This window comes from Trichosurus vulpecula, chromosome 3 (genome assembly GCF_011100635.1).
Source record: "Trichosurus vulpecula isolate mTriVul1 chromosome 3, mTriVul1.pri, whole genome shotgun sequence".
NCBI classification, from domain to species: domain Eukaryota; kingdom Metazoa; phylum Chordata; class Mammalia; order Diprotodontia; family Phalangeridae; genus Trichosurus; species Trichosurus vulpecula.
In genome coordinates, this window is record NC_050575.1 from 46218535 (window position 1) to 46238726 (window position 20192).

The 20192-nt window shown below is 37.9% G+C and overlaps 1 protein-coding gene across 1 annotated transcript in view; it reads left to right on the plus strand.

Annotated features, from left to right (window-relative positions):
• The window catches only part of LOC118840879 (serine palmitoyltransferase small subunit A), a 39083-nt gene extending 25680 nt beyond the window's left edge, over positions 1–13403 (plus strand). Inside the window, exon 2 of the mRNA XM_036748242.1 lies at positions 12144–13403. Coding sequence (XP_036604137.1) covers positions 12144–12247 — 104 coding nt within the window. The 3' untranslated portion in view covers positions 12248–13403. The remainder of the gene's footprint in view (positions 1–12143) is intronic.
• The last annotated feature ends 6789 nt before the right edge of the window (positions 13404–20192 follow it).

The following is a 20192-nucleotide window of genomic DNA, read 5'->3' on the forward strand; positions in this document are numbered from 1 at the left end:
TGACTGGAATGACAGGTATGGGAAGAACAATCCTGTTAAAGAATTCAAGGGAAGGGACAGTGTTCAGAAGGAGGAAGTAGTATTCAACACCTTCAAAAGTTGCAGCATAGACGTGGTCTAAAAAGAAGAGCATACAGCAAGAGTATTAGTTTTCTCATTCTAGTCATGATGTATGTTAATGTAAACTTAAATAATATTTTTTTTACTTCCTTGTCATATTAAGTTTGAGCTGTTAAGTAATGCAAGATAACCAGGACATCAGACCATGGCACAGACATCCACTGGAGAGACGGGGCAGGTTTGGGGGGGCTCTGTACTAACACAGCTCTATCCTCCCTGGTCCCAACCTTCAAGTGAATTTGTAAGAATTACTAGTTATATACCTGCAGTCTAATGAACTCTGGTCTTATTCAAATAAACTATTATCTAGTCCAGTGCTTCTTAAACTGTGGGTCACGACCCCATATGAGGTCCTGTAACTGAATATGGGGCGGTTGTGAAAAATTTGGCAGCAAAAGGTTTCTGAATGTGCAACAACCAAAAATTAATTCAAAATCAAATGCGTAATGAATCCAAAGTGTTTCTGGAAGCGTTCACCCATGTTACATCATGCAACTTCACTGCAGCCTTGATTCTGAACACAAAATATATGTACTTTGTACTGTGCATGCTGTCATGCCATGCAACACCAATGAATGCTGCCAGAAACATCTTTGCTCTGATTCAAGACTATTGTATGTAATGAATTGCAGTGTTTTTACTGTACACACAAAATCATTAAATGAATTTTGGCTTGGGATTAGGACAGAATTTCCAACAATTTTTGAAATGGCCCTAAACATACTTTTGCCATTCTGTACTGTTTTTATGTGAAGTGGTATTCTCAGCTTTGACAATTATAAAATCAAAATATTGATTAACTCTGAAAAACATTGAAGGTGCTCTATATCCTGCAGTATCAAATATTCTGCCAAGATTTAATTCTTTACGTAAAAATAAACAAGCACATCCATCTCATTAGTGTGCAAATTTGCTCTCATCTTTAATAAATGGTAAAATTATATGTATACCAAAGAATTGCTTTAAAATAAATTTCTTTATGATTTATTATCAGTAAAAAAAGTTGCAGTGTACTAAGAAGAAATGAGATTAGTGTAATTTATTCATTTCCTATTTGAGTTCAGTTATCTTTGATCGTATATGAGCCACAAGTTACACTCTTTTCCTCAGTTTTAACAATGAATCATAAAGTAGCTTAAGCCAAGGAGTGGGCTAGATGATAGCATAGTACATTGGATTTAGGAGTCAGGAAATCTGAGCTAAAATGCTGCCCCTGTGATCTTGGGCAATTCAGTGAAATTTTATACAGACTGTGTAGGCACTGTGCCAGGTGTTAGTTACAAAAAGACAAAAATGAAAAACTCCCTCCTTGCAAGCAGCTTACATTCTACAGGAAAGTTTGCCATCTGTACACATAGGAGCAAATGTAAGATCTTTGAAAGAAGGGAAAAATCACTAAAAACTAGGAGCATCAGAAAAATCTTGTCGTAGAGGTGTGGTACCTGAACTGGTTGGTTTGTTGTCTGACATGACTACGTTAGAGTCAAGTTAAAGTGTGTTGAATCAAATTACTTGGTTGATCAGACCAATACGAGCTTGAATATGCTGTCATAGGTCAGGCACAAACAGTCCATGTGAATATTTGGGTTGGATTCTCGGTTTTGCACATCTGCGTGCGTCTTTTGAGCTACTTCAATTCTGCTTTGCTCATAGAGCACAACACTTTCTTTGATGAGGGTAAGCCATGTTGCGTGGTCCTGTGCCGTTGTCTCCCATGTCACACATCCCATTCCAAAGTTCTTAAGAGAGAGCTTGAGTGTCCTCATATCACTTCTTCTGACCACTATGTGAGCACTTGCCTTGTGTGAGTTCTTCATAAGTCTTTTAGGCAAGTGCATGTTTGGCATTTGAACAACTTGGCCAGCCCCTTGGAGTTGTGCTCTCTGCAGTAGAGTTTGAATGCTTGGCAGTTTAGTTCAAGAAAGTACCTATCCAGGTTTCACGGACTTAAAATAATGTGGTCAGCATAATGGCTCCATAGACCTTCAGTGTGGTAGTCATTGTAATACCTCTTCTCTCCCACACCTTTCTTCAGAACCTCCTGTTAGCAGGATTTTTACTGAGCCAGTCGCTAACCTGAGAATGCTTGGAGCCACACAAAGCAGGCCTAGAGACAGGAGTACCAGTAATCAAGTAGTTTAATTAATCAGTTTCAGAGTGAAGAATGTTCTCTTAGCTGAAGAGCACAGGTTTTATACTTAAATCACAACTGGGGAAGGAGGGGAGAAGGTGAACTACAAGCACTCCTTTAGTGGTTTCCCATGAGAAACCTGTAAGTCCCACAATACAACAATTCTAGAGTCAAGTCTTTGGGGGTTGTGACCACCTCCCCTAAGTATGGAATCAGAGTTCTGTGATAGGAACAGGTTCTACAGGCTTGAATTCATTTCACTTAAGGGCCAGTGATTGTGAGCATTGTCAGAGTTTTGATTAATCAGTTTAAGCTGCATTGTGAGCCCTGACACCTGAGCCAGAGAGGCAGCTCTTGAGAAAACTGAATTATTAGTATGTTCATTACACATATCATATCAATTAATGTGAAAATTATGAATTCCTTTCAAATACTGAGCTAGCTCTGGCAATTTGTGCGTCAACCTCATTGTCAGTCTATACATCCTGGAAAGGATACTGCCAAAGTAAGTGAACTTCTCTACAGTATTAAAAACTTTCCCATTTGCTATAACTGATGGTTGCATGTATGGATGGTGTGGTGCTGGCTGGTGGAACACCTGTGTTTTGTGAGTGTTAATTGTTAGGGCAAAATTAGCACAAGCAGCAGAGAACAGACCCGGCAAACAAATAATCATGCACCAACTCTCCCTCCACTTTATTCTTGGCATGTAGCTTTTTCAAGTTTAATTTACCATCAGTGTGGTAGTTAACCTTGATGCCTCATTTGTCCTCATTGAAGGCATCTGTCAACATTGCTGAAAACATTCTGCTATAAAGTATGGGAGCAAGTACGCAGCTGTGTTTCACCCCGTTGGTGACTGGGAAAGCACAAGAGCATTGTCCATTATCCAGAACCCAGGCAAGTATGCCGTTATGAAATTGGTGTACAGTACTTATGAACTTCTCCGGGGAACCAAATTTTTACATAATTTTCCATGACCCTTCACAACCTGCCAACTGATAGTATCAAAAGCTTTGGTCAGATCAGTAGATAAAAATGGTAAACTAGTATGGATGATGTCTTTTGATTTGTACATAAATTGGATTTAAGTCAGGCAGAGTTGTACAGAGGCATCAGACTCAGTGTTTCTTCCAGAGTCGTCACAGCCACAGGCAGGATGACTGGTGATAGCTTGAGGTACAGTGGATGAACTTGGTGTCTTTCATGTCTAATGAAGCTCTAAGTACTCCGGGTTGTCTACTTCAGCTCCCTTCATGGCTGTTGGGACAAATTGTTCTCATCCACCCATTCCACCAGGGGAAGTCTCCACATGCTTTGGGTAGACACCCTCCCCGCAACTCACTAAAGGGTGTGAGACCCCTTGGTTACCTTGAACCTAGTTTAGCCCATCTGCTGAAACAGTTTACCAGGGTTTGGAAAGCAGCCACAAAAAGGGCTTGGCAACCCTTACACCAGAGGTACTAGTCTTCTTGAACCAAACCTTAAAGGAATACTTAAAGGAAAGAATTCTTTACCTTGAAGCTAAGGATTATATGTGTTGAAGATGAGAAAGAAGCATATTCCAGCAGTGAGAAGGTAATTTGTGCAAAGAAAGAATTAGCAGAAAGAATGCCAAATTCAGGCTGGTTTGTCTGGAATGTAGAGAGCATGAAATATGTTAGAAAAATATGTTAGAGGTGTATTGTAAACAGCTGTAAAGGTTAGACTAAAGAGTTTATATTTTGTCCTAGAGAAAATGGAGAACTACTGTAGATTTTTGATCAGAGAAGTTTCAGGCATGTACCTTAATTCTGTGTTGATATTTCTAACATTCATACTTTATTACTTCTGTTAGGGATTTCATTTCTCTCTTTAACCATTCTTTTATCAGTCAGTCAATCAGTAGGGAGTTATTAAATGTTCACTATGTTCCAGAGACTTGTGCCAAGTACTGTGGCAAAGGCTATGGTACAAAGGCAAAAACATTTGGTACGTCTAGCAGCTTAGGTTCATCAAGCATTGATACAAAGTATTATATTTGTTAAGAGAGCTTTGTATTCTCTTTTGAGGTTTTAGTCATCCCCCAGTTCTCATATTGGGGGATATACAGTTTGCCAGTGTGGGCTCTTGACCTGGGTAGCCTTAGTTTGGAGGATACTGACTCCTTTTGGGTTCAGTCCCCTTCAAATCCCTTGTAGCCACCCATGCTGGCACCTGTCTTATTTCCTCCACTCTCCTTATTTCCTTCATGTTGCTGTGCAGAATCTGCCATTTTCTGCTTTTTGTGGGAGTAGCTTTGGGATCCCTAACCAAGAACTGGCCCCAGTTAGGAGGCATCATGTTCTTAGCCTTCCCAGTTTCTTCTGTCTTTTTTCAGGTGTATGGGCAGAGTCATCATCTGCTGCTTCATGAGGACTGGGGAAGGACATGCTGAAGCAGCAGGGTTTCCCGATTTTCAGTCAGGCCTATGAGTTTACATGTGCTTTTGCCATTGACACATGGAAGCTGGTTGCTTAAAGAGTCTAAGGAAGAATACTTAAGTACCAGGGATTCTGTTTTCTTAGCTATAATTATTCTGCATCTTGTGCATAATTCCTTTTTGAGTGAATTGGGGAATTAAAATGTTTTAGAAATGGGGGCAGCTAGGTGATGCAGTGAGTAGAGAACGGGCCCTGGAGTCAGGAGGACCTGAGTTCAAATCCAGGCTCAAACACTGGACACATATACCAGCTCTGTGACCTTGGGCAAGTCACTTAACCCCAATTGCCCTGCCAAAAAGCAAAAAAAAAAAAATGTTTTAGAAACAATAACTGATCAGCTATTTTTGCTGGTCTTGTGACCTAAAAGCCTACTTAGAGCTCCCAGGAATATTCACATTGATTAGATCCATTTGACTAGAGAATGAAAGAGTTTAGGGCAAAGAGAGGTAGCAGGGAAATGGATCTGGAGGCTCCAGGTAAGAGGAGAAGGATTGAATTAGGTTGTTAGTGCCTATGCGGATCTTGGTAGGTGTGTAAGCAAAAGGAGAAGGAAAAAGGAGAGATTATACAGGAAGAGACAATGATCAAAGAAGTAAGTTTCTGGGGGAAGTGAGATTGTGGGCATAAGTAGAAGGGTCCTTGACAAAGAAGACACCAGGAGACAAGAAGAAATGCCTCAATATTGGTATATCCTCATATTCCTTTAGTTGTGCTGGGGCAGTATCCTAAGATACCACCCCATCCAGGCTAAGCTAGTTTTTCTTTTAAAGGTATTGAAATCATCCTTAAGACTTAATTATCCCTGGGAGCTGAAGGCTTAGACTATTGAATAGCTTACTGGTATCCTAAATACAAAAGCTAGGACATAAGTAGTCATCTGGCTCCTTTTTCAGGCTTCTAACTGACAGACCAACACTGGCACAGGGAAGCTCCTTTCAGCTGAATCCATGCTGTATCCTTGCTTGTATTCTATTCCCTTGCTATGGCTAAGTAAATTTCTCTTTACTTTCAGATGTGTTATGAATATTTTATTTTATTTCAATCTCTAACCTGAGGTACCAGACAGGCCTGGCCTACTATATTTGTCAAATTTGAAAATTGACACTGCTCCATGTCAGCAGGGAAGAAAGTTATGCTTGTGGGACCTGATAAACTCAGATATAATTAATACTATAAAATTTACTCTGACCAGTTTCTGAATACATTTAAGGAATTGGGAAGGAGATTTTTCCTCTTGCCTTTGGAGGTATATTGGCCATTGTCCTTGAATTGCTAGGTTCTGAATATGAATGTGATGAAGGATTTGTTATTTTTAATTTTTTCAGGTCTGCTGTCCACTATTAAACAGAAGAAAAACTACCTTTCCCTTGCAGGTGCTGAGATCTTGAGTCTTTATAATGAAATTGATACTACAAAAAAACTAACTAACTACCAAGAATATTGTCTGGCAAACATCATGTATTACTTTCTAGATCAAACTTGATGCCTAGAAAAACTCCGAAGTGTAGCTAGAACCAAATTAAAATGCAATTTGGAAATGTTTGACAAAATAAATAAAAATACAATAATATACATAATGTTAATTTGTAGTTTTCTTTTTTTAAATAATAATTTCCCCCCAATTACATGTAAAAACAATTTTAAACTTTTTTTTAAAGTTTTGAGTTCCAAAATCTATCCCACTCTTCCTCAATTTCCCCTCTCCCTGAGACAGTGAGCAATCTGATATAGGTTATACATGTGCAGTCTGGTAAAACATTTCTGTATTATCTTATGCAAGAAGACTCAAGGGAGGAAGGGAGAGAAGAAAAGAAGGAGGAAGGGAAAGAGAAAATCATATGCTTCAGGTGTTCAGGCAACATCAGTTCTTTCTCTGGAGATGGATAGCGTTTTTCATCGTGAATCCTTTGAAATTGTCTTGGATCCTTGTATTGCTGAGAATAGCTAAGTCATTCATAGTTGTTCCTGTGTGTACTGTTCTCCTAATTCTGTTTACTTCACTTTATATCAGTTCATGTAAGTCTCTATAGGTTTTCTGAAATTCTCCTGCTTGTCTTTTCTTATAGCACAATAGTATTATGTTACAATCATATACCACAACTTATTGGGCATTGCTTCAATTTCTAATTCTTAGCCACCTCAAAAAGAGCTGATATAAATATTTTTGTACAAGTAGGTCCTTCCCCCCACCCTTTTTTTAATCTCTTTAAGATATAGACCTAATAATAGTGCCATTTGTGGGTCAAAAGGTATACACATTTTTATAGCCCTTTGGCATAGTTCCAAATTACTTTCCAGAATGGTTAGATCAGTTCACAACCTCACCAACAGTCCCAGTTTTCCCACATCCCCTCCCACATTTATTAGTTTCCCTTTTTGTCACATTAGCTAATCTGATAGGTGTGAGGTGGTCCCTTGGAGTTGCTTTAATTTGAATTTCTCTAATCATTAGTGATTGAGCATTTTTATATGCTATAGATAATTTTGATTTCATCATCTGAAAGCTGTCATTTATCAGTTGAGTAAATACTTACATTCTTATAAATTTGACTCAGTTCTCTATATATTTGAAAAATAAGGCTTATTTCAGAGATATTTAACTTGTGGTTTTCTAAGTCAACACATAGGGATGACACCACTGGAATAGAATATAAAGATGGCAGCAATAAACAATCCTAACAAGAATGCTTTTGGTGATTGATAAATTGACATTGACATTTAACCGTACTTGCTGAGTTGTCATCATAAAGGAGTTGATAGAAATCATCTCTAATGCTACAGCTAGAAATCATCTCTAATGCTACAGCTCTATATTAATGAGAACCAAGTTGCTTCCAAAGTAAAGAAGTTAAATAAATCTAGCCAATTGTTTCAGCCTGCTTTTGTCTGTTGGAAGTATAATTTAGTAAAGATATAATATTTGTAAATTGTCTTTCAAAATGAAAATTAAGTGGGGAAAACCTCAGGTACCACCTCCTTATATAGTCGTTTTTTGATAGACCCTGGGCAACTCACTTGACCTCCGTTTGCCTCAGTTTTCTCAGCTGCAAAATGAAGATAACTGCAACTACCTGGCAGGGTTGTTGTGAGGGTCAAAAGAAATAATATGTGTAAAGCACTTAGTATAGTGTCTGGCACATAGCAGACATTTTACAAATGTTTATTTACCAGGACTAATATTTTTGTCTCTGTATCCTTAGTACCTAGCACATAGTAGATATTCATTAAGTACTGTTCAGTTGAATTGATTTTTTTTCTCCTTAGGGACTGGAACAAATTACAATTCAGCCTCAGTTTCATAATATGTATAATGAAGAGTTGGACTAGATGATCTATAAGATACCTACCCAAGAATCTTAATGATTCATGGCTAGAGCAACAATATGATTATAGGGTATTAAAAACAGTAATTTCTTTCATTCTGCAAACAGATATGTGATGAGTGCTAGGTGATTTGTAACATTTAGACAGGACAAGGTTGTTATCTTCATAGAGATTACACAGTCCAACAAGAAGATAAGACATGATATGTTTTAGTTAAATGCCTTAGAATTACAAAACAGTAATATGTGAAGTCTTAGAGGGGGCGTCAATTATTACCCACATGGAAATCAGGGAAGATTTGAGGGCATGGCATTTTAGTTGGAATTTTAAACATGGGTAGGAATTCTTCAAGGCATTAAGGAGAGTATTCCAGGCATAGTGAAGTCTGAGCAAAGTCTTGCTAGTGAAAGAGCTTATTTTTATAGGAGCATAGTGAGAGTAGGGGAGAGAGTAATATGAAAAAGCTAGAAGAGTATGAGATGTTGTCACACTGTGAAAGATTCTGAATGCTAGGCAGAGGAGTTTGTTGTTTACTGGAGAAACAGTAGGGAGGCACAGAAGATTTTTGAGCAGATAAATGAAATCATCCAAATCTCTGTATAAGAAAGATTGTTTTGGCAGTAATATGTTGCATGAAATGTTAGTGGAGGGAGGGGGTGGAAAGTAGCAGTAGGAAGATCTGTTAAGTGGCTCTTACTGTAATCTTTGTAGATAGAGAAGACGGGTAGGATTTGAGAGATGTCATTGGGGTAGAATCAATACTATTTGTCTCTCCTGTGCCCAAAGAGGACCACAGACCATATGTAGGAGTAGGAGGTAGTGCCATAGAAATGTTGTCAAAAAGGGATGGAAGGGGGTTCATTGGGAGAAGGAGAAGGAGAGTTTTATGATGCTGGTAGGAGAACAGGTAAAGGTTTTCTGAAGACAGCTGGAGATGAACAGTGTAGAGCGCAGAAGATAGTTGTGACTCAAAATAAACATTTGGGATTCATTTACATTAGCTATGGTAGTCAAAACCGTGAAGAAGGAATAAGGTTGCCAGAGGATGGTCCCCCAGTCCTCTATGGCTGCAAGCTGTGTTATGCTCATTTTCCTGGGACTGCAACCCACGACTGGGACCTTGATCTGAGTATGAGCAAAGCAACAGAGTCCTGCCTCAGTGCTAGCAGAAAGACCCCTGTAATACCCTTCTGATCAGTTGTGGGCTGAGCTCCAGAAGCTGCTGCTGCCACCACCCCTGCTAATGCAGTCACTCCCAAAGCCTGTTCCTGGTTTACTGGGGTTGGGACTATGCTGGCTCAGCCTGCACTAGATTGCTCTCCACTCTTACCCTTGTACAACAGACCTTTCCTGATGACCTTCCAAGTTGTCTTGGGCTGGAAATTTGTTTCACTCCACATTTTTGTGGCTCTGCTGTGCTAGACTTTGCTTAGAGTCATTTTTTACAGATATTTGGAAATATTTGGAAATTACAAATATTTGGAAAAAGGTTTAAAAACAAAATTTTATCCATATACTTTCTCTTCGTAACTTCCCGGTCTCTTATGCATTTAATTTCACTATTATTCTTTGAGTGTGTGTGTATTTATGTTTCTGTGTTTGCGCATGTGTGTTTGCACATGGAGACATACTTGACTTTGTTTTCCTCCTTAGTTTTAGTCCCACATCACCTGTTGGACATTTCAAACAGGATTTCCTGGAGAGATCTCAAACTCGACATGTCCAAAATGGAACCCGTTTTCTTTGCCCCAAACCTTCCCCTCTTCTACATTTTCCTTTTCTGTTGAAGCTACCACTGTCTCCAAGGATCCAGATCCCCTTTGAACTCCTGATTTTAATACATACTAGCTATGTGACTTAGGGAAAGTTGCTAAACCTCTTAGTGTCCCAAGTAACTCTAAGACTAGGTTACAGATGAGTTGCCAAGCTCCATTACTGGAGAGAGTTTTTATGCCTAAAGATCTTCTGCCTACTGTGCAATAGTATATCATTCTTCAAGAACTATTTTGTAGTAAATTACTCTTCTTTGAATGAAATTTGTGGTCATGGCCCCAAGTTTGGTAATCTGTCACTGGAAGTTGCCATGTTATGATGCTATCTCCAGTCTTAGAAGAGGGTATAAATTATTCATGTAATATGTATATAGTTTTATAAGAAATGAAGATAGGGCAAAGGGGCTTTTTATAATAGAAAAAAAAACATGTCTTTAAAATGTGTATTCTGGCCTTTCTGTAATGACATGCCCCCTAAGAGTCTGTCCTAGACCCTCTTCATGAATTTCATAAAGCATGGGAGAATTTAAGTAGTTGAGTAAAACTTTTTTTAACGTTTCCAGGGTATGTGTTCTAATTACATTTTTCCCCTTGAGAGTATGTTCATAATCATATGAGCTGCAGAAATATTTCATAAAACCTATAGGTTTTCATATTTGTTAGTGATATATTGCTGACATGTCCTCCCATGCACAGGGCCTGAATAGTTGATATTTAGCATTGCCTGATATAAGTCATGTTACCTTTACATAAAGAAACCGGGACAGATAGTACAAATGAACAGGTAGAAATGAGGGATCCTGGAGTTAGCAGCAATCTTGAAGCTGAGACAGGTTGTTCTTAACAATAACTCCTGACTTCTTCTCTCTCTCAATCCATTTTCATTTGATAACCTAGTAAGATTAACGGTGGTGAGGCTTTACCCTCAGTACTCTAATTTTGTCTCCTCATACAGGGCAGCAAGGTGCTTGGCTGAAGGACTATGTGAATCAGGGACCTTCATCCCTACTGTTAGGCATCAGTGTAACTCTGGTGGAACCTTTCCATTCAGGTCTGGGTCCAGGGAGCAGGAATTACCTTTGTGTTTACTTGTGAGGGGGTAGAAGTTCCCTGTGGGGACGTTTGTTTTTTTCTCTTTGGGTAGCAAAAGGAAACTGGGAGCTGACTTCAATTAGTCAGATTATGGTGAGGAGCTGATGAGCATTCCAGATTAGACCCTTTGTCTGGGAAAAGAGTGAGAGGCAGTGAAAAGAACCCTGGCTTGTTCTAGAGTGGGTTTGGTCTGTTTGTTTGTTTTTAACCTTTTTCTCACCCCCTCTTAGAATAATCTTTTTTAAAATACATAAAATACAAAGAAAATCAACTGTATTGAAAGCAATTATCAAATGTTGTTTGTTTTTTAAGACCTTGGATAAATCATTTAGCCTCTCTGCAAACCTCTGAATTGAGAAATTTGGAGTATGTGGTCTCTGAAGTCTCTTCCAGTTACAGACTTATTTATGATCCCTAGATTATGGCCCTGAGGTGCCCCCTGTTTCACCCTTATTATAGTACCCAGGAAAGAAATAATTATGTAAGTTTGTTGGTAATATTTGTGCATTGTGTAGATTTAACTAATTTTGTTGGGGGCAGGTTTAGGGAGTAAGTATAAAATGCATGGGTTATTTGTTAGATCAGATGGGGATGGTTTATACTCAACAGTTTTTACTTACTCATGTTCTCCCTAAAGTTTGCCTCAGAAGGGCTATCCATTTTGTTGAAGGCCTTCCTTGCTTTCTCCTGACATCCTGAGGTTCTCATTCTGGCTGACCATTTTCCATCCCCTTACTACTGCCCAGCCTATCTTCTCTTCCTCTCCCTCAGTTTCTTGATAACATCCTTTACTCTTGTTCTTCTTGGGAGATTTAATTAGTTATATTTTACGGTATGCTCACATTCACTTTACAGTTCTCCATGGCCCTCAGAGTGATGTCCATCTTTAGTTCATTGCAGTCAGTGGTATTTTAGATTTTGCTGCCATGTAGCAGTACTTGTGAAATGTATTAAAAAAGAGTGAGAATTGAAGTAACATAGCATAAACTGAAGATGTGTTTATGGTCTAAATTATTATCATAATTTTGCTTGAAGTTACATCTTGTATTGGTTTTGATGCTTTGCCACTTGTGATTATGTCAGTATGAAACACTGCAGTTTAGAAAGAAAGCTTTCCTCATTTAAAAATTTTTTGAGTTTACTTTTTAAGACTGTACATTTTTCTATTTTAAATTATCTCTGTTAAAATTCTTGATTCTACTAAGAGAAACAATCTCATAGTTTTCCTTAATTACAACTCAGATTCCATGTTGATTTCCATTGTTGGAATGGCATTATACACTGGATACATCTTCATGCCTCAACATATCTTGGCAATATTACACTACTTTGAAATTGTACAATGAACACAGTGTGCTCAAGAAGCAACGGACCAGAGATCCATTGAAGGGAAGAAGCAACCTCCCTTGATGAAATGAGACTTCAGCAGATTCCAGACATATGTTATGAATATAAAGACTAAATTTCATTTTAGTAGGACAAGGAAGCAATCCTGATTCATGTGTTGTATTCATTATTCAAGTGTTGCCTCACATAATAATTTTGTCTGTTTTGACATTGTGGTGGTTTGTACTCTAAATATCAGTATTTTCTTAGCCTTTGGGACTGTTTCACTATTGTTCTGTGAAAGCTTTTCTTAATGTAACATTGAGTAAATTTTGATTGCTTTCAATTTTTTAATCTGACATCATTAATTAGGCCTCTTGCTTCGGCAATTGTCTGGCACAAAAATCTACTTGGATATATTTCTAGCACTGACCAAAATTTTGTAGAAACAATAAGAAGATGAAGAGGGGATACTTCAGTTGAGCATAAGAGACTTCTTTGTAAGTTTGTACTCAGGAGTAGTTTCAGCTGTCTAGACTGCTCATTATAAAACATTTATTTTGCTTTAGTGTTATTAAAAAAACCAAAGTATTTCTCCCCCTAATAGTGAAAGAGCAAGGAAGATCTTTCCACTGTTAGAATAAAGGAATACCTAACCTTTTAATAGTTAACCCTAATTTTATGGATTTCACATTGACAAAAACGTTCTATGATAAAATGCTTGGAGAAGTAATTAACTTACTTAGCAGCATTATTATGGAATGCTGACTTCAAATGGTAGTTTTATTAAGTAAACAGTAAAAGATTTCCCTAAAGAGTATCACTAACATTGTAGCCCTGTAAAATTGAATTTCAAGATTGTAGCTGGTGCTGAAAAATAAAAAAACAAACATATTGTTCACAGTGAATAATTAGTAAAACTATAATCCAAAGAACTTTACACACTTGTTAAAATAGCATTTCACATTTTATGATATGTGTACATTAGGGTGTGCTTTAAAACTTTAAGTTTCGAAACCAGAATTTTTCTGTGGTGAAGGTTGATTATCAGAATCAAAGTCAACTGATGGGAAAACTTCTTTGTTTAAGATTAATGCTATTCTTAATTTTAATCTCATGTTGTGTATATTTTTTCTGTTCTAAATTTTATTGCGACTAAAGATTAATCATTTTTAACTGATTGGTTTGCAGTTTCTCCCCACATTATAGAATTGATAAACTTTAAGAAGTAACTCAATCATCAACAGGCATTTTTAAAGCAACTTTTATGTGTCAAGCACTGGGCTACATGCAAAGACGAAAAGAAAGACAATTTCATAGAATTTGAGATATGACCCAATTCTTATTTTACAAATGAAGAAAGGGCTAAATGATTTTATTCCATGGTCATACAACCTAGTTGCTAGCAGAAACTGGATTAAAACCTGGGATTCTGACTCTCAGGCTAGGATTCTTTCTTCTTTATTGATAGTTCAGACAGTATTTGGGGTACACTTAAAATTGTGTAAAAAAATAACAAGCTGAAGAGGGAATATTTTAATCGAACTTTTTTGTAAGTTTATACCCAGGAGTTGTTTTAGCTGTCTAGATTCTGCTCATTAATGAAATATTTATTTTGGATCATAGAATGTAGAGGTGGAAGAGACCTTGCTTAGAGATAGACTACTTAATTCCCTCATTGAACAGCTGAAACTGAGGCCTAGAGTAGTTAAGTGACTTTCCAGAGTTCCCAAAAGCATTTCTAATCCCATTTTTGAGGTAGACCAGGAGAACTGAATCACAATCCAAAGAACATAAAGAAGCAATCTGTAAGCTTGCTGCTAGTTGTGTTGTAATGCATGAGTTATTAAACCTCTCCAGTCCTAGGTGTCTTCATCCTTAAAATGACTAATTAGAATAATAATACTTTAGTATTTACCTCAGAGTAAAAGACCTTTGTAAACCTTAAATTGTTTTAAGAATATGGAGAGGGGTTTGTTATTTATAACACAACTGAGCTAGAAAAGACCATCTCAAACAGTTCTAGGAACAGATTTAAGGGGATCCATAAACTTGGATGGGAAAAAAGAATTTATTTTCACTAACTGCCCGCTGAAATTTGACATTTCCTTCTAAGAAGGGTCTCCTAGGCCTCATCAGGCTGTCCAAGAGGTCCATGACACAAATAATTTGTAGTTAATTCTTTATTAGAGAGGCATTGTGGCATGGCTGAATGAGAGCTGTGGTCTGCATCAAGGGGAATCTACACTCAGTTCTGCCTCTGATGTGCTGGCTCTGTCCAGGTAAGTGACACTGGACAAGGTACCTCTCAGTGCCCCAGCAACTCTTTTAAGACTCTTAACAGAGAAGGTCCATGCACATCAGCAACTCATGTGAATCACATGGTTACTTGGGGCACTGAGAAATTAGGTGACTTGCTTGTTGACAAGTCTTTCTTGCTCCCAGACTGGCACTCTATCCACCATCCAACACTGCCTCTTGCTTGCTTGCTTAAGTACTGCTTGGTTTACTGGACTTGTAATGATATATGTATTAATTAATATGGCATGCCAACAATGCACTAAATGTATTTTTTAAATACAGTCTTACCTACTTGCACTCCATGCTTTTTAAAAATTATCTTCTTCTAATAGGACAAGCCCACAAAGCATTTAACTTCCACCTCTCTGCATGCTCAGTATTAAGCAGAAATATTTAATCAGAAGTTTATCACTTTTTCTTTTAGTACCATGTTCAGTACCATCCTTAATATAATCTGGTACTTGTAGACTGCTTAATATTATTAAGCTTTTTGGAGTAGGGCAGAATCTTGGCATCATTGCCTTCATTTCTCATTGCTTAATTTAATTAGCCATTTGGAGAAAGGGCTTCCGTGGTACATAGAGGTCCTACCTTGTAGTCAGGAATGCCTGAATTAAATCCCATCTGTGACACTGCCTATAGCCATCTCACCATGGGAAATCACTTAACCTCTAGATGCCCCAACCAACTTTCTGGGACTAAATTACACACTAGTTATAGGTCTTAAAATGGAGTTAATTTAGTACTTTTACTAAGCAGCACTAAATTTTGTGTGAGTCAGAATAATAGAGTGAGTCTAAGCAAATTTTCAAAATCATTTTCAAAAACATTAATGAATTGAGTACTTACTATTTCAGGCATGGTATCAGTGCAAGAAAATGCAAGAAAAGCAAGTTTTCAAGGAGCATACATTCTAATGGGGCAAGCAACACAAATGGGATCTGAAAGAGGGGGAATTGTAAGGTTGCCAAAAAGTGGCATGGAAGCCTGGTCAGGGCAAAAGCTCATACAATGAAATCATTCTGAGGGTTGGGTCCAAAGCTGCTGTGAGGAGGAAATGGAGATGATGACATGATGACTAGAGCCAGGGACTTTTCCAGCAAGACAGGGGAGGGAAATGTCAGATGGCTGCTGGCTCATTTCCTACTGCCTGCCAACATGCCCATGTCTTCCCTATCCTGAAAAAAAAACATCACTTGATTCTTCCATCCCTGCTGTCTCTCATCCAATCTCTCTTCTGCCCTTTTGAACTAAACTCATCTAGAAGGTTATCTATAATAGGTGCCTCCATTTTCTCTCCTCTCACTCTTACAGTCTGGCTTCCAGCATTATCATTCCACCGAATCTACTGTCTCCAAAGTTAGTGATTTCCTGGTTGTGAAATGCAGTGGTCTTTTCTCAATAGTCATTTTCCTTGACCTCTTTGACACTTCATAGACTTTGACTTCCTTCTCACCCCCTTGATAGTCTATATTATCTCAGTTTATAGGACACCACTGTCTCCTAGCTCTTCTGCATATTTCGCCAATTCTTCTCTGTCTTCATGGCTGGATCTTCCTCCAGATCACACTCCCTACCTAACCATAGGTGTTCCTTAGAGTTCTGTCCTGGGTCTTCTCCTTCTATCCTATTTCAGTTGATGATCTCATCACCTCCCATGGATTTAATTATCCTCTCCATGCTGATGATTCATAAATATGCCTTTCCTGTCCCCATGTCTCTACTACCCTTCCATCTTGCATCTCCAGCAGCTTCTCAAACATCTCATACTGGATATCCAGAAGACATCTTAAGCTCAGCATGTCCAAAACAGAACTCATTTTCTTTTCTCCTCCCTTCCCTATTACTTAGAAGGCAACACCATCCTCCCAGTGCCTCAGGCTTGGACTCATCCTTGGATTCCTCCCTGTCTTTGAGATATCCAAGCTTTTGCCAAGTTGCAACATCTCTTCTGTGTTCCCCCTTCTCTCCTCTGACAGTGCAGTCCCTCTTTACCTCATGCCTGGATTACTGCATTACTGCCTGCTGGTGAGTCTGCCTAAAATGCAGATCTGAACATGTCACTGCCCTACTCAGCAAACTCCATTGTCTCTTTCTTGGCTCCACAACCCACCGCTCCCACCTTTCCAGTCCTCTCATTCCCCAACATGTATTTTTCCATCCAGGAACACTGGGCTCCTGGGTGTTCAAGCCACAAGACACTCTGTCTCTCGGCTCTGGGCATTTTTTCTGACTGTCCCCCATGCTGGGAATATTTTCCCTCTTCCGCTCCCCCTACTGACCTAGCTGACTTCTTTAAGTCCCAACTAAAGTCCACCTTCTACAGAAAGCCTTCCCTAATCCCTCTTAATTCTGGTGCTTTTCCTCTTTAGCTATTTCCTATTTATCTTGTATAGCTTGCTCTGTATATATTTGTATGTTGTCTCCCCCATTAGATTATAAGCTCCTTTAAGGGCAGGAAGGGTCTTTTGCCTCTTTTTGTATCCTCAGCGCTTAGCAAAGTGCCTCGAAAATAGTAGGCACTTAAATGTTTTTTGATTAATTGATAGTGCTGATCTGTGAAAGAGAAGTGACACAGCATGGCTACTACAGTTGAGAAGCAACATCTAAAAGTGTGGACGAAAAGATATGAAGAGAGAGCAAAAGCCAAATAACCGATGTGGTAAAAACAGATTCATTAAAGAAGCAAAAGTTGGGTTATTACAAATTTGTCCTTACAAAAATTAAGCGCTCATGAAAACATAGTACTGAGGATGTATAGTAATGTGTGCTTCATAAGTAAATGAGAGAAATAATTTACCTCGTGCAATTTAGCAAATGTTTATTGAAAACCTAACTGCAAGGTTAGTAGTTAACTAGGTTCTAGGAATACAAAAAATAGTAATAATAGCAATAGGTAACATTTAGTGTTTTACATGTTATCCCATTTGATCCTCCCAACAATCCTATAAGACACCTGCTACTTAATACTCAAATTTTGCTGATGAGGAAACTGAGACTGAAAGTGGTTAACTGATTTGTACAGGTCACAGTAAGTACCTGAGGCAGAATTGGACCAGAGCCAGATGGTTTTACATGTGAATTCTATCAAACATTTAAAGAACAACTAATTCCAATTCTTTGTAGACTATTTGGGAAAATAGGTGAAGGAGTCCTACCAAATTCTTTTTATGACACAAATATGGTACTAATACCCAAACCAGGTAGAGTCAAAACAGAGAAAGAAAATTATAGACCAATTTCCCTAATGAATATTGATGCTAAAATTTTAAATAAAATATTAGCAAAAAGACTGCAGCAACTCATCATGAGAATAATACACTATGACCAGGTAGGATTCATTCCAGGAATGCAAGGCTGGTTCAATATTAGGAAAACTATTAGCATAATTGACTATATCAACAACATAACTAGCAGAAAACATATGATCATCTCAATAGATGCAGAAAAAGCCTTTGACAAAATACAACACCCATTCCTATTAAAAACACTAGAAAGCATAGGAATAAATGGAACCTTCCTTAAAATTATAAATAGCATCTACCTAAAACCATCAACAAGCATTATTTGTAATGGGGATAAGCTAGATGCATTCCCAGTAAGATCAGGGGTGAAACAAGGATGTCCATTATCACCCCTACTATTCAATTTGGTACTAGAAACGTTAGCTGTAGCAATAAGAGAAAAAAAATAAATTGAAGGAATTAGAATAGGAAAAGAAGAAATTAATTTGTCACTTTTTGCAGATGATATGATGATTTATTTAGAGAATCCTAGAGAATCAAGTAAAAAACTACTTGAAATAATAAACAACTTTAGCAAAGTTGCAGGATATAAAATAAACCCAGATAAATCCTCAGCATTCCTGTACATTACTGACAAAGCCCAACAGCAAGAGATGGAAAGAGAAATTCCATTCAAAGTTACTGTAGACACTATAAAATATTTGGGAGTCTATTTGCCAAGACAAACCCAGGGCCTATATGAACATAACTATGAAACACTTTTCATGCGAATAAAATCAGATCTAAATAAATGGAAAAATATCAGTTGCTCATGGTTAGGCTGAGCTAATATAATAAAAATGACAGTTTTACCTAAATTTATCTATTCAGTGCCATACCAATCGAACTACCAAAAAATTATTTTACTGAGCTGGACAAAATTATAACAAAATTCATCTGGAAAAACAAGAGGTCTAGAATATTTATGGTATTAATGAAAAGACATGCTAGAGAAGGTGGCCTAGCCATACCAGATATTAAACTGTACTGCAGAGCAGCAGTCATCAAAACTACCTGGTACTGGCTAAGAAACAAAGGTGCGGATCAGTGGAATTGGATAGGAATACAAGATGGAGAAGTCAACAACTATAGCAATCTACTCTTTGATAAACCCAAAGAGGCCAGCTTCTGGGCTAATAATTCACTATTTCACAAAAACTGTTGGGAAAATTGGAAAATGGTAGGACAGAAACTGGGCATAGACCAATATCTTACACCATATACCAAAATAAAGTCAAAATGGGTTCATGATTTAGGAGTAAAGGCTGATACTATAAGTAATTTGGGAGAGCAAGGAATAGTTTACTTATCAGATTTATGGAAAAGAAAAGAATTCATGACCCAACAAGAGATAGCATTACAAAATGCAAAATGAATAATTTTGATTATGTTAAATTGAAAAGGTTTTGTACAAAAAAAGCCAATGCAACAAAAATTAGGAGGGAAGCAGAAAATTGGGAGAAAATCTTTACAACTACTGTATCTGATAAAGGCCTCATTTCTAAAATATACAGGGAACTGAGCCAAAGATATAGGAATACAAGCGATTCCCCAATTGAGAAATGGTCAAAGGATATGAACAGGCAGTTTTCAAAGGAAGAAATTAAAGCTATCTATAGGCATATGAGCCACCTAATAAAATAGTGCCTGTCCTTACGGAGATTGTAGATGATTTGCGGATTTTCATAGAAAGTCATTCTTCTGGAGTTGAGGGTACATACAGAAAAACTAAAGCATACAGTGCCAAAGGCTTCACTAAATGAACTGAACCAGTGACAAAGCTAGAAGCAATCATAAGTTGGCCTCACTTGCCCATAGTGAAGCCTCCTCTTAGGGATAAGTGATCTTCCTAAAGTGCCAGTCTGACCGTATCATCCCATCCCTTCCCCCATTCAGTATACTTAGCCACTCCAGTGGCTGGCTCCCTTTTACCTCCAGGAGCAAATATCAATTGCTCTGTTTGGCTTCTAAAGCCCTTTATAACTTGGTCCCTACCTACCTTTCCAATTTTTTATCCCTTCCTCCTCATCACAAACTACTTTGTGGTGACATTGACCTCATTACTGTTCTTCCCACATGACATTCTATCTCCAACTGCATTTTCACTGGCTGTCCCTTAGGCCTGGAATTCTATCCTTCACCTCCACCTTCAAGTCTCAACTAAAATCCCTTCTGCAAGAAGCCTTTGCTGATCTTAATGTTGTGCCTTTCCTCTGATTTAACCTTCTTTGTACATAGTTTGAAAGCTGTCTCTCCCTTACACTGAATTTCTTGAAATGCAAGGAAAGTTCTTTTGCTTTTCTTTATATTCTCAGCTCTTAGTGTAGGGCCTGGTACATAGTCTTGTTGACTCTTGTTGATATCTGCATTATAGGGTAAA